Source organism: Mustelus asterias, chromosome 7 (assembly GCF_964213995.1).
Source record: "Mustelus asterias chromosome 7, sMusAst1.hap1.1, whole genome shotgun sequence".
NCBI classification, from domain to species: domain Eukaryota; kingdom Metazoa; phylum Chordata; class Chondrichthyes; order Carcharhiniformes; family Triakidae; genus Mustelus; species Mustelus asterias.
The window spans coordinates 127,499,729-127,517,588 of record NC_135807.1 but is presented as its reverse complement, the minus strand read 5'-3'; the positions used below and the strand labels follow the sequence as shown (position 1 = coordinate 127,517,588).

General features: G+C 47.3%; 2 protein-coding genes and 1 non-coding gene across 4 annotated transcripts in view; 2 read left to right on the top strand and 1 right to left on the bottom strand.

Moving 5' to 3' along the window:
* The window catches only part of washc5 (WASH complex subunit 5), an 81,033-nt gene extending 72,352 nt beyond the window's left edge, over positions 1-8,681 (top strand). The window contains exons 24-28 of the mRNA XM_078216805.1: positions 852-981; positions 1,768-1,864; positions 3,410-3,566; positions 4,358-4,445; positions 8,067-8,681. Of these exons, the coding sequence (XP_078072931.1) occupies positions 852-981; positions 1,768-1,864; positions 3,410-3,566; positions 4,358-4,445; positions 8,067-8,123 (529 nt within the window). The 3' untranslated portion in view covers positions 8,124-8,681. The remainder of the gene's footprint in view (positions 1-851; positions 982-1,767; positions 1,865-3,409; positions 3,567-4,357; positions 4,446-8,066) is intronic.
* A 1,090-nt stretch (positions 8,682-9,771) lies between these two features.
* On the bottom strand, positions 9,772-9,970 carry LOC144496231 (U2 spliceosomal RNA). Its single transcript, XR_013498403.1, has one exon. It is a non-coding gene; the product is annotated as a U2 spliceosomal RNA (small nuclear RNA).
* A 5,282-nt stretch (positions 9,971-15,252) lies between these two features.
* The window catches only part of nsmce2 (NSE2 SUMO ligase component of SMC5/6 complex), a 167,395-nt gene continuing 164,787 nt past the window's right edge, over positions 15,253-17,860 (top strand). The window contains exon 1 of one of the 2 annotated variants that reach the window (XM_078216814.1): positions 15,253-15,356. The gene's annotated coding sequence lies outside the window, so the exon portion shown is untranslated. Of the gene's footprint in view, positions 15,357-15,409; positions 15,459-17,860 lie in introns of those variants that run through there. The other variant, XM_078216815.1, reaches the window with a different exon arrangement.

Below are 17,860 nucleotides of genomic sequence, written 5' to 3'. Positions count from 1 at the left end.
TGTCCGCCTTCGCATCTTGAAAGCTTCAATCAAAACTTCCCTCAGCCTTCTGAACTCCAGGGAATACAACCCTTGTTTGTGCAATCTCTCCTCGTAGGTAATTACAACCAATTTGGTCACAGGCAGGTCCCACAAACAGCAGCAAGATATATGACGACTAATCTATTTCGCCAGCTTGTTTGCGGGATGAATGTTGGCTTGGTGATTGGGAAAATTCCTTGCTCCTGCTTGAATGATGCCATGGGATACTTCATGTCCACTTGAACTGAGAGAAAGGGGTTTCATTTAACCCTGTATCTGAAGGGAAAACAATATTAAATTATATACACTTGCAATAGAAATTGTAAGGGCACGATCTTACTGGCTGTTTAAGCCCCACTCCTGCTGCAGCAAGCTTGGAGAATTTACGCTCAGCCAAATCTCCATTCGCTGCAGCGGGACTGGAGAATCCTGTTCGTGTCTGATAGCCAAGTTCCGCACACATGAGGACGGCCTCAACCGGGATCTTGGATTCATGTCAGACTATCTGTAACCCCCACGACTTGCCTGGGCTTGCAAAATCTCACTAACTGTCCTGGCTGAAGACAATACACATCCCTTTAACCTGTGCTTAACCCTCTCTCCACTCACATTGTACCTTTAAGACTTGATTACCTGTAAAGACTCGCATTCCAACCATTATTTTGTAAATTGAGTTTGTGTCTTTATATGCCCTGCTTGTGAACAGAACTCCCACTTACCTGATGAAGGGGCAGCGCTCCAAAGGCTAGTGGCTTGTGCTACCAAATAAACCTGTTGGACTTTAACCTAGTGTTGTGAGACTTCATACTATCCTTCTGTACCCTCTTCAGGTCGTTGTTAGCTGATGTTGAAGCACACTATCAGGACCCTACATTACCGTACCCGAAAGATGACAACACACTGCTTTATGAAATCACAGCTTACATGGAGGCTGCTGGCATTCACAACCCCCTTAGTAAGGTGAGTTGAGGGGGAGGCAATACTTCATATGAGTCTCTAACTAATCATACTAGTCAATATCTTTTCCCAAAAGTAGGGGAGTCTAAAACTGGAGGATAGGTTTAAGGTGAGAGGGGAGAGATACAAAAGGGTCCAGAGGGGCAATTTGTTTCACACAGAGGGTGGTGAGTGTCTGCAACAAGCTGCCAGAGGTAGTAGTGGAGGCGGGTACAATTTTGTCTTTTAAAAAGCATTTAGACAATAGAATAGAATCCCTACAGTGCAGAAGAGACCATTCGGCCCGTCAAGTCTGCACCACTCTCTGACAGACGATCTTAGCCAGGCCCTCTGACCTGCCCTCTCCCCGTAGCCCCACGCATTTACCATGGCTAATCCCCTTAACATACACATCTTAGGGGTACCAAGGAGCAATTTAGCATGGACAGTCCACCTAATCTGCACATCTTTGGACTGTGGGAGAAAACCGGAGCATCCAGAGGAAACCCACGCAGAAACGGGGAGAACGTGCAGACTCTGCACAGACAGTGACCCAAGCCGGGAATCGAACCTGGGTCCCTGGCGCTGTGAGGCAGCAATGCCAACCACAGTGATAGTGCTATTCAGTCCCTTCACCAAGGGGCATTAGTGAGCCAGTCTAAGGCCAACACAGTTTGGTCACAGTGGGATTTGAACTCTCGGGTTCTGGTACCATGTCCTTAAGTGGGGAAAGCTGGTGCATGAGATGGGACTCTCTCTCGCCCTCATTGCGATGAGTTGTATTTTTACTAACTCTATTTTTCTTTTTAGATTTACATTACCACAAAGCGGCTGCCGTATTTCCCCGTGGTGAACTTTCTGTTTCTGGTTTCTCAGCTGCCAAAAGTGCAGTATGTTAAGAACCAAGGTAACGCATTTTTATAAAAGGCACAATGTTTTGCTGCCAGTGTATTGAACTCTCTCTCTATATAAATAAGAACAGGATGCTTTTGATTACTGATTTTAATTGTCTGTCGCTTGTTCCTTCTCTGATTTACTGCTTTTATTTATTGTCTAGTGTCTCCTCCAGATGTGTGGGTGTTTAAGTCCTGATAAGACTGATCTTAAGTTGCTGCAAGTTTCCCAGGGAAAGGCTGTTGAACGGCAGGTTTAGTGTTCCCCAAGATAATGGGCAGTGCTCCATCTTGTGGCGAGGCTGAGAATTCTCAGTCCTCCTCTCTGGGGACCGATGGGGTTGGGCATCTGAAGCTGTAGCCAATTTGCTAGAATCAGAATGTCAGTGCACAGAAACAGGGAATGCGGCCTGTTGAAGGATATGCTTGTATTTAATACCACACAAGAAACCTGGTGGTTAGCACTGCTGCCTCACGGCGCCAGCGAGCCGGGTTCGATTCCCAGCTTGGGTCACCGTCTGTGCGGAGTCTGCATGTTCTCCCCGTGTCTGCATGGGTTTCCTCCGGGTGCTCCGGTTTCCTCCCACAGTCCGAAAGACGTGCTGGTTAGGTGGATTGGCCGTGCTAAATTCTCCCTCAGTGTACCCGAACAGGCGCCGGAGTGGGGCGACTAGGGGAGTTTGACACTAACTTCTTGCAGTGTTAATGTAAGCCTACTTGTGACACTCGTAAATAAACTTTAAACTCGCTAAGCTCACTCTTCTGCTTGCTGCTCTATGCTGCTCAAATTTCAAGCGGGAAGTGGTCCCGTGCACATTAGGTCCTCCATTCTACTAATATTTTTAAAAGCTAATTCATGGATGTGGATGTCACTGACTAGACTGACATTCATTGTCCGTCCCCAATTGTCCTTGAGAAGATGGTAGGGAACTGCCTTCTTGAACTGCTGGGGCGGCACGGTGACACAGTGGTTAGCACTACTGCCTCACAGTGCCAGGGACCTGGGTTCAATTCTGGCCTTGGATGAGTATCCGTCTGTGTGGAGTCTTTACTCCCCGTGTCTGTGTAGGTTTCCTCCGGGTGCTCCAGTTTCCTTCCACCATCCAAAGATGTGCAGGTTAGGTGGATTGGCCATGCTAAATTGACCCTTAGTGTCACAAGATGTGTAGGTTAGGAGGATTAATGGGGTAAATGCATGGGGGTTACGGGGATAGGGCAGGCTGGCTGGGATGCTCTATTGGAGAGTCGGTGCAAACTTGATGGGCTGAATGGTCTCCTTCTGCACTGTTGGAATTCTGTTCTATGATTGTGTGCTGCATGTGGTGTAGGTACAGCCACGGTGCTGTTTGGGAATCCCAATTACAATCGACGTGAATCCAGAGAACACGGTCACTCCGACACACTGGGTTCCAGCATCTGCTAATGGTGCCAAGAGACAGCGGGTCTTGTGTCCGGGAAGGAAACTCGAGAAAAGCACGCGTTTTCAAGTCTCAAATAATCATCATGCAAAGTGTGAGGATGGCCTGACGTGTTTGCTTTGTGTTGTGACTTGTCTGCAGGAATGGTGTGCAAGAAATCCACGGATCCCACAGATTGGCCCCCTCTGGTGGTCGGACTGGTAACTCTGCTCAAGCAGTTTCACTCTCGTTACACTGAGCATTTTCTGGCCTTAATCGGCCAGTTTGTTCGTTCCACCGTGGAGCAATGCACCACCAGGTAAAGATTGTATTGGAGAGGGAGAGGGGTGGGGGGGCGTGTGTGCACGCGTGGGGGGGGGCGTGTGTGCACACGTGGGGGGGGTGCGCAAATGGGGGGTGGTGTGTGGGGTGTAGAGGAGAGGGATGGGGTGTGTGGGGGGGGAATGGGGTGTGTGGGGGGGGAATGGGGGGTGTGGGGAGGAATGGGGGGTGTGGGGGGGAATGGGTGGGTACGGGGGAGGGACAGCGGGGAGGGGATGGGGGGTGTGGGGTGGAAGCTTTACTCGCTGAACCGTTTCATTAAATGGGCGACACAGTGGTTAGCATTGCTACCTCTCAGCGCCAGGGACCTGGGTTCAATTCCCGGCTTGGGTCACTGTCTGTATGGAGTTTGCACATTCTCCTTGTGTCTGCGTGCGTTTCCTTCGGTTGCTCCGGTTTCCTCCCACAGTCCAAAGATGTGCGGGTTAGGTGGATTGGCCATGCTAAATTGTCCCTTAGTGTCAGGGGGACTTGCTAGGGTAAATGCATGGTGTTATGGGGATAGGGTCTGGGTGGGGTTGTGGTCGGTGCAGTCTCAATGAGCCTAATGACCTCCTTCTGCAGAGTAAGATTCTAATGGTTAAAATTCTGATTTTTTTTCCCCTTCAGGACACGTACAGAGGCCAAAACAATTAAAACATTTGCAGAATTTGGCCTCAAGCTGACAGTTCTGCATTTTATTCCGGTGATATTTGAAATGTGTGATATATTAACTTTCTAACTCAATGGTACATTTTAACACATTATTTTTCCCTTTTTCTTATTTAGTCAGAAAATCCCGGAAATGCCTGCGGATGCTGTGGCTGCCTTGATGTTCTTGGAAAATTATGTTTATTACGCAAAATTATCCAGAAAGGTAGAGAAATGCTCATTAACATGAATAATCCAATCTATCTGGAAGGAATTATGCTTCCCAGGATTAAGATAATGCTCTTTTAGTTGTAGATTTCTTAAACTGTTCTTCTGAATTCTAAAGAATACAGGTCAAGACTACTCAGTCTCTCCCCCTTGCACAGATCTTAACCCTGTGCAGAACAGATGATAGCAAGTTAACAGCTTTTGATTCCCATCTCTTCTGGGGCGGCACAGTGGTTAGCACTGCTGCCTCACAGCGCCAGGGACCCAGATTCAATTCCGACCTTGGGTGACTGTGTGGAGTTTGCACGTTCTCCCCGTCTCTGCGTGGGTTTCCTCCCCTGGTCCAAAGATGTGTAGGTTAGGTGGACTGGCCATGGTAAAATGCATGGGGTTACTGGGCTAGAGTGGAGAAGTGGGCCCGGGTAAGTAAGATGCCCTTTCAGAGAGTTGGTACAGAGTTGATGGGTTGAATGGCCTCTTTCTGCACTGTAGGGATTCTGTGATTCAGATTTTACGCAGCTGGGCAAAATTCGTGTCTACCTCATTGAGTCACATCCACAAGATCGATTCACTTGAAGAAAGTTCTTTGCCTTAATTTGGTCTCCGCTTTCCAAGTACAACCCTTAGAGAAATATAGAGCGGGGATTTTACAGTCCCGCTGAAGTTAGCGGAGGTCAGAATGGCTCATGCATCTGCTGTGGTGGGTACGGGGGAGGGACAGCGGGGGAGTAGGGGGGTGCAGAAATCCTAGCCTTGCAAAATTTGAACCACTTCGACTCCAGACCACGCACCATCCGGAGTTGGAACTATATCGCCGTTCCTTCACTGTCGCTTGGTCAAAGTCCTGGACCTGTAACACCCCCCACCACCTCCCCAGTAGCATTGTGAGCGTATCTACACCACATATACCGCAGTGATCCAGGAAGGTGCTTCACCATCACCTACTCCAGGCCCTTCGGGATGGACAATAAATGTCAGCCTTGTTGGCATGCTCCGATCCCATGAAGGAATTTAAGAGGAAAAGCGAAACTGGTTCCGATAGGTTGTTTCTCTTAACTGGTCGAGTTCTCACTGAGTGACAGAAAATGAGTTGCAACCAATTTAACAATCTGCAGGAGGGCAACAACTAACGCGCAGGATAATATCAGAGCTAACCTGAACAGAATCTAAAGGCAGAATGTTCCGGATGCTGGAAATCTGAAATATAAAACAAAGTGCTGAATAAAAGTCAGCAGGCAACGAAAGAAATGGGATTAATGTTTCAGGCCGATGACCTTCCATTGAAAGTGGGGAAAGTTAAAGCCGAGATGGGTTTTGAGCAACGACTGGAATGGACAAGGACAGGAGGAAAAGTCTGCGATAGGGTGGAAAAGGCAGGAAAGATTTTATGACAGAAGATTTACAAGGTCAAAGGAACTAGTGACAGGGCAAGAAAAGAAACAGAAATAATATATGTGCCTAGAGCAGGTGTGACCCTGCCTGAAAAAAAAATGCAAATGTGCAGAGAAAAGGATACAAAATAAGGGGACCGAGTTTATGATTTGAGATTTTCGAACTGGGTGTTGTGTCGAGAAGGCTCTAAAACATCTCATTGAAAGGTGAGGTGCTCATAGAATCATAGAATTCTACAATGCAGGAAGAGGCCATTCGGTCCATCGAGTCTGCACCGACCACAATCCAACCCAGGCCCTATCCCCTTAACCCCACACATTTACCCTGCTAATCCCCCTGACACTGGGGTCAATTTAGCATGGCCAATCAACCTTTGGAGAACGTGGGAGGAAACCGGAGGAAACCCACGGGGAGAATGTGCAAACTCCACACAGGCATCCTCCAACACCACCTGAGTCGGGAATCGAACCCAGGTCCCTGGTGCTGTGAGGCAGCAGTGCCACCCTATTCCTGGAGATCACGTTGAGTCTCGCTGGAACAGTACATCAGGCCGATGACAGAGATATCAGCATGAGAGCAAGATGGGGAATTAAAACGCCAGGGCACCAGAATCTTGGGGTCATGCCTGCGGACAGAACAGAGGTGTTCTGCAAAGCGGTCACCCAGTTTGTATTTGTCTGACCCAATGTAGAGGAGACCTCATTGTTAGTAGCAAATGCAGAGGGCTAGATTGAAAGAAGTACAAGCCAATTGCTCCTTCACCTGGAAGGAGTGTTTGGGGCCTTGGACAGTGAGGAGATAAAAGGGCGGGTGTAACAACCTTCGCATGGGAAAGTGCCGTGGGAATGGAAAGGGGTGTTGGAGGATGACTGAGAAGGGGATCAGGGTATCTCACAGGGACCGACTCCTTCAGAATGCTGAAATGCGAGGGGAAGGTTTGGTAGCTTTTGATTTGATTTATTAATGTCACATTTATTAGTATACAGTGAAATGTATTGTTTCTCGCGAGCTATGTAGACAAAGCATACTGTTCATAGAGAAGGAAAGGAGAGCATGCAGAATGTAGTGTTACAGTCATAGCTAGAGTGTAGAGAAAGATCAACTTAATGCAAGGTAAGTCCATTCAAAAGTCTGATGGCAGCAGGGAAGAAGCTGTTCTTGAGTCAGTTGTTATGTGTCCTCAGACTTTTGTATCTTTTTCCTGATGGAAGAAGGTGGAAGAGAGTAAGTCTGGGGTAAATGGAATCCTTAATTATGCTGGCTGCTTTTCCGAGGCAGCGGGAAGTCTAGGCAGAGTCAATGGATGGGAGGCTGGTTTGAATGATGGATTGGGCTACATTCACGACCCTTTGTAGTTTCTTGTGGTCTTGGTCAGAGCGGGAGCCAGACCAAGCTGTGATACAACCAGAAAGAATGTTTTCTATGGTGCATCTGTAAAAGTTGGTGAGAGTCATAGCGGACATGCCAAATTCCCTTAGTCTTCTGAGAAAGTAGAGGCATTGGTGGGCCTTTTTAACTATAGCGTTGGCATGGGGGGACCAGGACAGCTTATTGGTGATCTGGACACCTGGCATCGCACTGGAGGTGGCAGAAAATGATCCATTGAATACAGAGGCTGGTGGGGTGGGAGGTGAGGACAATGGGAATCCAATTGAGATTCTGGGAGGGAGGGGAAGGAACAAGAGCAGAAGTGTGGGAAATGTGGCAGACGTAGATGAGGGCCCGATGAAGCATGGTGGCAGGACGTGGGGTTGGGGCTGCAATCCTCGATTTGGGAAGAAAGAAACGGCATGGTGGCACAGTGGATAGCACTGCTGCCTCTTAGCACCGGGGACCCGGGTTCGATTCCCGGCTCAGGTGACTGTGCAGACTCCACGCAGACATTCTCCCCATGTCTGTGTGGGTTTCCTCCGGGTGCTCCAGTTTCCTCCCACTGTCCAAAAATGTGTGGTTAGGTTGATTGGCCATGCTAAATTGGCCCCTTAGTGTCAGGGGGACTAGCAAGCATAAATGCATGGGGTTATGGGGATAGGGTCTGGGTGGAACTGTGGTCGGTGCAGATTCGATGGGCCAAATGGCCGCCTCCTGCACTGTAGGGATTCTAAGACATGTTAGAAGTGTGGCCGCTTGCTAACCAGGCTGTCCTTGCTTCATTATTATGGTTGGTGCTGATGTGTAGCAAGCAGTTCATCAAAAGAATTGACTGACATTGTTCTCCCCTTGTTAGGTTGTGGAAGCACATGTTCCTAGTTTCATCTTTGATGAGTTCAGGACCATCCTATAATGATTTCCAAGATGAAGATACTTGTCTGCAGTGGGATGAAGTGGAGTGTGTGCTGATGCCCGGGAAATGCTGGAATTTTTGGCTAACGTGAATAAATGTGTCTCGGGCAGGGCGAAATTCGTCCTGCTGAGAATTTTACCGAGAAAAGAAAATTGTGCGAATACGAAGAGGAATTCACATTTTCCACTCGCAAATGACTTGGTAACATTATCTGCTGAAGCCTCTTTTTCTAAAAGAAAAACCAGACAGCTCCAAGCTATGTACAACTGAAATTCTTAAGAATTGTAAAAGAAAAGTGTTTACTTGAAATATTAACAAAGATAATCATGGCTGTAATGTATTGCATTTGAGTGAGCCATAAATTATGCAAAATTAATGTTTTTGCTTAAAACATAATTTGTATTCTATTCAGAACTGGAACTTCAAGCAAATTGAATGAATTGCCTTGTTTAGGAAGGGTGAAAGTTGACCTTCCTTCAAACAGAAAACATTTTTACACTAGAAATGCAGGTGATTTTTGACTGTACAGCTGACCATTAAAATTTCTTTCTGACTATGATGTGTGGTGTGCTGCTTGGTTTTCCAAGTTAATCTTGTAATACAAATTGAATACTGTCCCACAAGCACTGCCCAGTCAATGGTAGAAGTCAACGTTGACATGATGAAACACTTTTTCACGCAGCGAGTGCTGAGGGGGGACTGAAATGAGGAGGAATTTCTTCAGCCAGAAGGTGTTGAATCTGTGGAACTCAATGCCACAAAGGGCTGTGGAGGCCAGGTCATTGAGTGTCTTTAAGACAGAGATAGATAGGTTCTTGATCAATAAGGGGATCAAGGGTTACGGGGAGAAGGCAAGAGAATGGGGATGAGAATCATATCAGCCATGATTGAGTGGCGGAGCAGACTCGATGGGCCAAATGGCCTTATACTGTTCCTATATCTTATGGGTCTGGAATGTACGATCGGAGAGAGTGGTGGCGAAAGCTTCAATCATGGTTTTCAAAAGAGAATCAGATAAGCATCCAAAGAGAAATATATTCACATGGCAACGAGGAGTGGGACTAGCTATGTTGCTCTGGGAGAGTGTGCTGGCATGGACATGATGGGCCAAAATGGTCTCCTGTACTCTGACCACTGTGAATGGTTCTTGAAAAGAATTGCTTGCAATTTGGCATCTTAAAGCACTGGCACTAGTCCTAACTCATGCTATTTCATGGAATGTCGCATTGCTTAGAATTTACAGCAGGGTGGTCTTCTGACACTGTGCATAGTGTCGCTGTCTCTGAGCAAGAAGCTCCCATTTGAGGACTTGATAGCTGTGGAATGTACATTCCTCATGTGGCCAAACAGGCTGATCATCAACCTATAATTCCTTCCAACATGCCTTGGGCGGGTGCTAAGAGTGGCCGAGTGTCCCGGTCAGCCATGTTCAAGGTGGAATGGTGTCCCTCAGGCTTCTGGTGACAGGTGAGTAACCTGTTCCAGGGAAAACAAAACAGGTGTGTTATCTGTGGGTCAGGAGTCTTGTGTGCCAGATTTTTAAAATACTTTTCCAATTCAATCAAATCAAGTCCAATTCAGAGTCTCAACAATTTGAGACATTTCCGATCCAGGCTGACAAGACAGGGCCTTCACACCTCTCTTGGGCCTGATCTACATGAGCCAAGCTGATTGGAGGAGGGGGAGGTTTCCTCCTCCAAGGCTTGATCTTATTTGCATCTTAGCCAAAAGGCCGAGATGCCGCTTTTAAAAATTGCTTCATATGAAAATGAAACCCAATGGCCACTACCAAGCGTAGCATCCGATCCATACTACACTTGATCTTAGCCAAAAGGCCGAGAAGCGATTGACCATGTCTACCACATTTCCCACACTTCTGCCCACCCCCGAATCACATTCAGGTTCCCATTGTCCTCACCTTCCACCCCACCAGTGTCTGTATTCGATTAATCATTTTCTGCCACCTCCAGTGTGATGCCACCACAAAGCGCATCTTCCCTTCCCCTCCACTTTCAGCTTTCCGCAGGGATTGATCGCTCTATGATACCTTGGTCCATTCCTCAGTCATCCCAACATCCTGTTCCCTCTACACTTCATAGAATAGAATCATAGAATCCCTAAAGTGCAGAAAGAGGCTGTTTGGCCCATCAAGTTGGCACCGACCCGTGTCCTATCCCTGTAACCCCACAAATTTACCCTGCTAATCCCCCTAACCCACACATTTTTGGACACTAAGAGGCAATTTAGCATGACCAATCGACCTAACCTGCAGATCTTTGGAGTGTGGGAGGAAACCGGAGCATCTGGAGGAAGCCCACGCAGACGTGGGGAGAATGTGCAAACCACACAGGTTGGAATTGAACCTGGGTCCCTGGCATTGTGAGGCAGCAGTGCTAGCCACTGTGCTGCCCTTTTCTATGCGAACATAGAAACATGGAAAATAGAAGCAGGAGTAGTCCACTTGGCCCTTTGAGCCTGCTCCACCATTCATTATGATCATGGCTGATCATCAAATTCAATATCTTGATTTCCCCCGCCCTTACCAATTGAGCTATATCTAATTCTTGAAATCAGACAACATTTTGGCCTCAACTACTTTACTTTCTGTGATAGCCCCTTTTGCCTCCTCTCCTTCCAGCTGAAGGAGGACCAGGTAAGAATGGCTTTCCATTTCCTTTTCTAAAATTAAAGTTTATTTATTAGTCACAAAGGGCATTACTGAACCAGATGGACTTTTAACAAAAATGATTTCGTGGTCACTTCGACAAGTATTTAATTCCCCTCCAATTCGATTTTCAAGTTTGTTGATCTCACCGCCGTAGTGGGTCGGATCTCAAACAATGACGAGACAGAGTAGAGGAATAAGATAGAGAATCTGGTGAACTGGTGCGACGATAATAATCCTTCCCTCAATGTCAACAAAATGAAGGAGATTGTCATCGACTTCAGGAAGCGTAAAGGAGAACATACCCCTGTCTACATCAATGGAGACAAAGTAGGAAGGGTCGAGAGCTTCAAGTTTTTGGTGTCCAGATCACCAACAACCTGTCCTGGTCCCCCCATGCTGACACTATAGTTAAGAAAGTCCCACCAACGCTTCTATTTTCGCAGAAGACTAAGGAAGTTTGGCATGTCAGCTACGACTCTCACCAACCTTTACAGGTGCACCATAGAAGACACTCTGGTTGTATCACAGCTTGGTATGGCTCCTGTTCTGTCCAAGAACATAGAACATAGAACAGTACAGCACAGAACAGGCCCTTCGGCCCATGATGTGCCGAGCTTTATCTGAAACCAAGATCAAGCTATTCCACTCCCTATCATCCTGGTGTGCTCCATGTGCCTATCCAATAACCGCTTAAATGTTCCTAAAGTGTCTGACTCCACTATCACTGCAGGCAGCCCATTCCACACCCCAACCACTCTCTGCGTAAAGAACCTACCTCTGATATCCTTCCTATATCTCCCACCATGAACCCTATAGTTATGCCCCCTTGTAATAGCTCCATCCACCCGAGGAAATAGTCTTTGAACGTTCACTCTATCTATCCCCTTCATCATTTTATAAACCTCTATTAAGTCTCCCCTCAGCCTCCTCCGCTCCAGAGAGAACAGCCCTAGCTCCCTCAACCTTTCCTCATAAGGCCTACCCTCCAAACCAGGCAGCATCCTGGTAAATCTCCTCTGCACTCTTTCCAGCGCTTCCACATCCTTCTTATAGTGAGGTGACCAGAACTGCACACAATATTCCAAATGTGGTCTCACCAAGGTCCTGTACAGTTGCAGCATAACCCCACGGCTCTTAAACTCCAACCCCCTGTTAATAAAAGCTAACACACTATAGGCCTTCTTCACAGCTCTATCCACTTGAGTGGCAACCTTTAGAGATCTGTGGATATGGACCCCAAGATCTCTCTGTTCCTCCACAGTCTTCAGAACCCTATCTTTGACCCTGGAATCCACATTTAAATTAGTCCTACCAAAATGAATCACCTCACATTTATCAGGGTTAAACTCCATTTGCCATTTTTCAGCCCAGCTTTGCATCCTATCTATGTCTCTTTGCAGCCTACAACAGCCCTCCACCTCATCCACTACTCCACCAATCTTGGTGTCATCAGCAAATTTACTGATCCACCCTTCAGCCCCGTCCTCTAAGTCATGAATAAAAATCACAAAGAGCAGAGGACCAAGCACTGATCCCTGTGGCACTCCGCTAGCAACCTGCCTCCAATCCGAAAATTTTCCATCCACTACCACCCTCTGTCTTCTATCAGACAGCCAGTTACCTATCCAATCGGCCAACTTTCCCTCTATCCCACACCTCCTCACTTTCATCATAAGCCGACCATGGGGGACCTTATCAAACGCCTTACTAAAATCCATGTATATGACATCAACTGCCCTACCTTCATCAACACACTTAGTTACCTCCTCAAAAAATTCAATCAAATTTGTGAGGCATGACTTGCCCTTCACGAATCCGTGCTGACTATCCCGGATTAATCCGCATCTTTCTAAATGGTCGTAAATCCCATCCCTAAGGACCTTTTCCATCAATTTACCAACCACCGAAGTAAGACTAACTGGTCTATAATTACCAGGGTCATTTCCATTCCCTTTCTTAAACAGAGGAACAACATTCGCCACTCTCCAGTCCTCTGGCACCATCCCCGTGGACAGTGAGGACCCAAAGATCAAAGCCAAAGGCTCTGCAATCTCATCCCTTGCCTCCCAAAGAATCCTAGGATATATTTCATCAGGCCCAGGGGACTTATCGACCTTCAGTTTATTCAAAACTGCCAGGACATCCTCCCTCCAAACATCTATTTCCTCCAGCCTATTAGCCTGTAACACCTTCTCTTCCTCAAAAACATGGCCCGTCTCCTTGGTGAACACTGAAGAAAAGTATTCATTCATCACCTCGCCTATCTCTACTGACTCCATACACAAGTTCCTACTACTGTCCTTGATCGGCCCTAACCTCACCCTGGTCATTCTTTTATTCCTCACATAGGAGTAAAAAGCCTTGGGGTTTTCCTTGATCCGACCCGCCAAGGACTTCTCATGTCCCCTCCTAGCTCTCCTAAGCCCCTTTTTCAGCTCATTCCTTGCTAACTTGTAATCCTCAATCGAGCCATCTGAACCTTGTTTCCTCATCCCTACATAAGCTTCCCTCTTCCTTTTCACAAGACATTCCACCTCTTTCGTGAACCATGGTTCCCTCACTCGGCCATTTCCTCCCTGCCTGACAGGGACATACCTATCAAGGACACCCAGTATTTGTTCCTTGAAAAAGTTCCACTTTTCATGAGTGCCTTTCCCTGACAGTTTCTGTTCCCAACTTATGCCCCCTAATTCTTGCCTAATCACATCATAATTACCTCCCCCCCAATTGTAAACCTTACCCTGCCGTACGGCCCTATCCCTCTCCATTGCAATAACAAAAGACACCGAATTGTGGTCACTATCTCCAAAGTGCTCTCCCACAACCAAATCTAACACTTGGCCCGGTTCATTTCCCAGTACCAAATCCAATGTGGCCTCACCTCTTGTCGGCCTATCCACATATTGTGTCAGGAAACCCTCCTGCACACACTGCACAAAAACTGCCCCATCCGAACTATTTGACCTACAAAGGTTCCAATCAATATTTGGAAAGTTAAAGTCCCCCATGACAACTACCCTGTGACCCCCACACATATCCATAATCTGCTTAGCAATTTCTTCCTTCACATCTCTATTACTATTTGGGGGCCTATAGTAAACTCCTAACAACGTGACCGCTCCTTTCCTATTTCTAACCTCAGCCCATATTACCTCAGTGTGCAGATCCCCCTCGAAGTGCCTTTCCGCAGCCGTTAAACTATCCTTGATTAACAATGCTATTCCTCCACCTCTTTTACCAGCTTCCCTACACTTACTGAAACATCTATACCCTGGAACGTCCAACAACCATCTGTCCTTGTTCTACCCACGTCTCCGTAATGGCCACAACATCGTAGTCCCAAGTACCAATCCACGCCCCAAGTTCATCTACCTTGTTCCGGATGCTCCTTGCATTGAAGTAGACACACTTCAACCCACCTTCCTATCTACCGGTACCCATCCTTGACCTTGATACCTTCCCCAATACCTCAAGAAACTACAAAAGGTCGTGAATGTAGCCCAATCCATCATGCAAACCAGCCTCCCATCCATTGACTCTGTCTCCACTTCCCGCTGCCTCGGCAAAGCAGCCAGCATAATTTAGGACCCCACGCACCCCGGACATTCTCTCTTCCACCTTCTTCCGTCGGGAGAAAGATACAAAAGTCTGAGGTAACGTACCAACCGACTCAAGAACAGCTTCTTCCCTGCTGCCATCAGACTTTTGAATGGACTTACCTTGCATTAAGTTGATCTTTCTCTACACCCTAGCTATGACTGTAACACTACATTCTGCACTCTCTCATTTCCTTCTCTATGAACGGTATGTTTTGTCTGCATAGCGTGCAAGAAACAATACTTTTCACTGTGTGTTAATACATGTGCCAATAATAAATCAAATCAAATTAGGGTGGCACGGCGACACAGTGGTTAGCACTGCTGCCTCATGGCGTCAGGGACTTGGGTTCGATTCCCGGCTTGGGTCACTGTCTGTGCGGAGTCTGCACGTTCTCCCCATGTCTGCATGGGTTTCCTCAGGGTGCTCCGGTTTCCTCCCACAGGCTAAAGACGCACTGGTTGGGTGGATTGGCCATGCTAAATTCTCCCTCAGTGTAGCCGAACAGGGTGTGGCGACTCGGGGATTTTCACAGTAACTTCATTGCAGTGTTAATGTAAGCCTTACTTGTGACACTAATAAAAATGAACGAAATAATTCCAGCTTTTACTAGTTGAATTTAAAATCCCACCACCTGGCGCGTGGTGGGATCGAACCCGTGTCCCCAGAGCACTGATCTGGGTTTCTAGACTTAGTGACAATAGCGCTCGGTCACTGACTGGGAGTGGACGTTAGGGGCCGCCATGAGGAGCAGCCACAGAAAGGGCAAGATGGAGTGCGAGGGGGAGGGACACCTGCAGCGCAGAGCCTGCTGGGAGTTGTAGTCTTGCTGGCCGGGTTGGCGGGAGTAGGAGAGTGGGAGGCCGGGAAGGCGGCGGACTACAAGTCCCGGAGTGCACGGCGCGGCCCGGCGCCGGCCATTTGAACTGTAAGGCGGCGGCGGGGGGAGAGCGAGGCCTGGGCCAGCTGTGAGTGAGCTTCTTTATTTTTAGTGAATCAGTCATCGTCAGTAGCGATGTGAAGCGTGGCTTTGTTTTGTGCGCTGGCTGTGTGTTTACGAGTTTACAAAAGTACGGTTTATCAACAGCACAGTAAATGTTTACCGTCAGCCAGGCTGGGAGGTAAACAGCAGCTACTGGGCAGGGACATGTTCCCCTTGTCATCTCATTGCTGAGTGACCAACTCAACACAAACACAGCCCAAACATGCTGCTGGGTTTAAGTGGCAAGTCTTTGATTTGAGTTATTATTGCCACATGTATTAACACGCAGTGAAAAGTATTGTTTCTTGCACGCTATACACACAAAGCATACCGTTCATAGAGAAGGAAATGAGAGAGTGCAGAATGTAGCGTTCCAGTCATAGCTAGGGTGTAGAGAAAGATCAACTTAGTGCGAGGTAGGAGGTCCATTCAAAAATCTGAGGGCAGCAGGGAAGAAGCTGTTCTTGAGTCGGTTGGTACGTGACCCCAGACTTTTGTATCTTTCTCCCGACGGAAGAAGGTGGAAGAGAGTATGTCCGGGGTGCGTGGGGTCCTTAATTATGCTGGCTGCTTTGCCGAGGCAGCGAGAAGTGTCGACAGAGTCAATGGATGGGAGGCTGGTTTGCGTGATGGTTTGGGCTACATTCGTGACCTTTTGTAGTTCCTTGCCGTCTTGGGCAGAGCAGGAGCCATACCAAGCTGTGATACAACCAGAAAGAGTGCTTTCTATGGTGCATCTGTAAAAGTTGGTGAGAGTCATAGCTGACATGCCAAATTTCCTTAGTCTTCTGAGAAAGTAGAGGCATTGTTGGGCTTTTGTAACTATAGTGTCAGCATTGGGGAAACCAGGACAGGTTGTTGGTGATCTGGACACCTAAAAACTTGAAGCTCCTGACCCTTTCTACTTCATCCCCGTTGATGTAGACAGGGGCATGTTCTCCTTTATGCTTCCTGAAGTCGATAACAATCTCCTTTGTTTTGTTGACATTGAGAGAGAGATTATTGTCACCGTTCATAGAGTTCACCAGATCCTCTATCTCATTCCTGTACTCTGTCTTGTCATTGTTTGAGATCTGTCCCACTACGGTGGTGTCATCAGCAAACTTGAAAATTGAATTGGTGGGGAATTTGGCCACCCAGTCATAGGTGTGTAAAGTGTATAGTAGGGGGCTGAGGACACAGCCTTGTGGGGCACCGGTGTTGAGGATAATCGTGGAGGAGGTGTTGTTGCCTATCCTTACTGATTGTGGTCTGTGAGTTAGGAAGTTCAGGATCCAGTTGCAGAGGGAGGTGCCGAGGCCCAGGCCACAGAGTTTGGAGATGAGTTTTGTGGGAATAATAGGGTTGAAGGCTGAGCTGTAGTCAATAAATACCAGTCTTTCATAGGTATCTTTGTTATTCTTTGTTGAAGGGTTGAGTGCAGGGCCAGGGAGATGGCGTCTACTGTGGACCTGTTGCAGCGGTAGGCAAACCATAGTGGATCCAGGTAGTCCGGAAGGCTGGAATTGATTCGTGCCATGACTAGACTTTCGAAGCACTTCATAATGATGGATGTCATTATGAGCCACCAGACAATAGTCATTGAGGCACGGTGCTTGGTTTTTCTTAGGTAACGGGATGAGGGTCGTCTTCTTAAAGAAGATAGGGACCTCAGATTGTTGTAAAGAGAGGTTGAAGATGTCTGTGAATACCCCCGCCAGCTGATCCGCACAGGATCTGAGTGCTCATCCGGTCACCCCATCCGGGCCAGTTCCTTTCTGAGGTGACCTTCGAGAAAGCTGCTCTGACATCTGCAATGGTGACCTCAGATATAGGTTCATCCAGGGCTTCCAGGGTGGAGGGCATGCTCTCGCTGACCTCTTGCTCAAAACGGGCATAGAATGTATTGAATTCGTCAGGGAGAGGCGCATTGGAGCCTGCGATTTTACATGCCTTCATCTTGGTAGCCTGTTATGTCTTGCAGACCATGCCATAGTCGGTGGGAGTCTGTGTGGATAGCCTGGGACTCTAGCTTGGTCCGGTACTGTCTTTTGGCATCTTTGATGGATCTCTTTAGATTGTATCTGGCTTTTTTGTATAGACAGTAAGAAGTTTAACAACACCAGGTTAAAGTCCAACAGGTTTATTTGGTAGCAAAAGCCACACAAGCTTTCGAGGCTCTGAGCCCCTTCTTCAGGTGAGTGGGAATTCTGTTCACAAACAGAACTTATAAGACACAGACTCAATTTACATGAATAATGGTTGGAATGCGAATACTTACAACTAATCCAGTCTTTAAGAAACAAAACAATGGGAGTGGAGAGAGCATCAAGACAGGCTAAAAAGATGTGTATTGTCTCCAGACAAGACAGCCAGTGAAACTCTGCAGGTCCACGCAACTGTGGGAGTTACAAATAGTGTGACATAAATTCTGATTCTAGGATCGCATGATAAAGACTCAGGAGGAAAAAAGCAGAAATATTTATGTGAAATAGTGTGACATAAACCCAA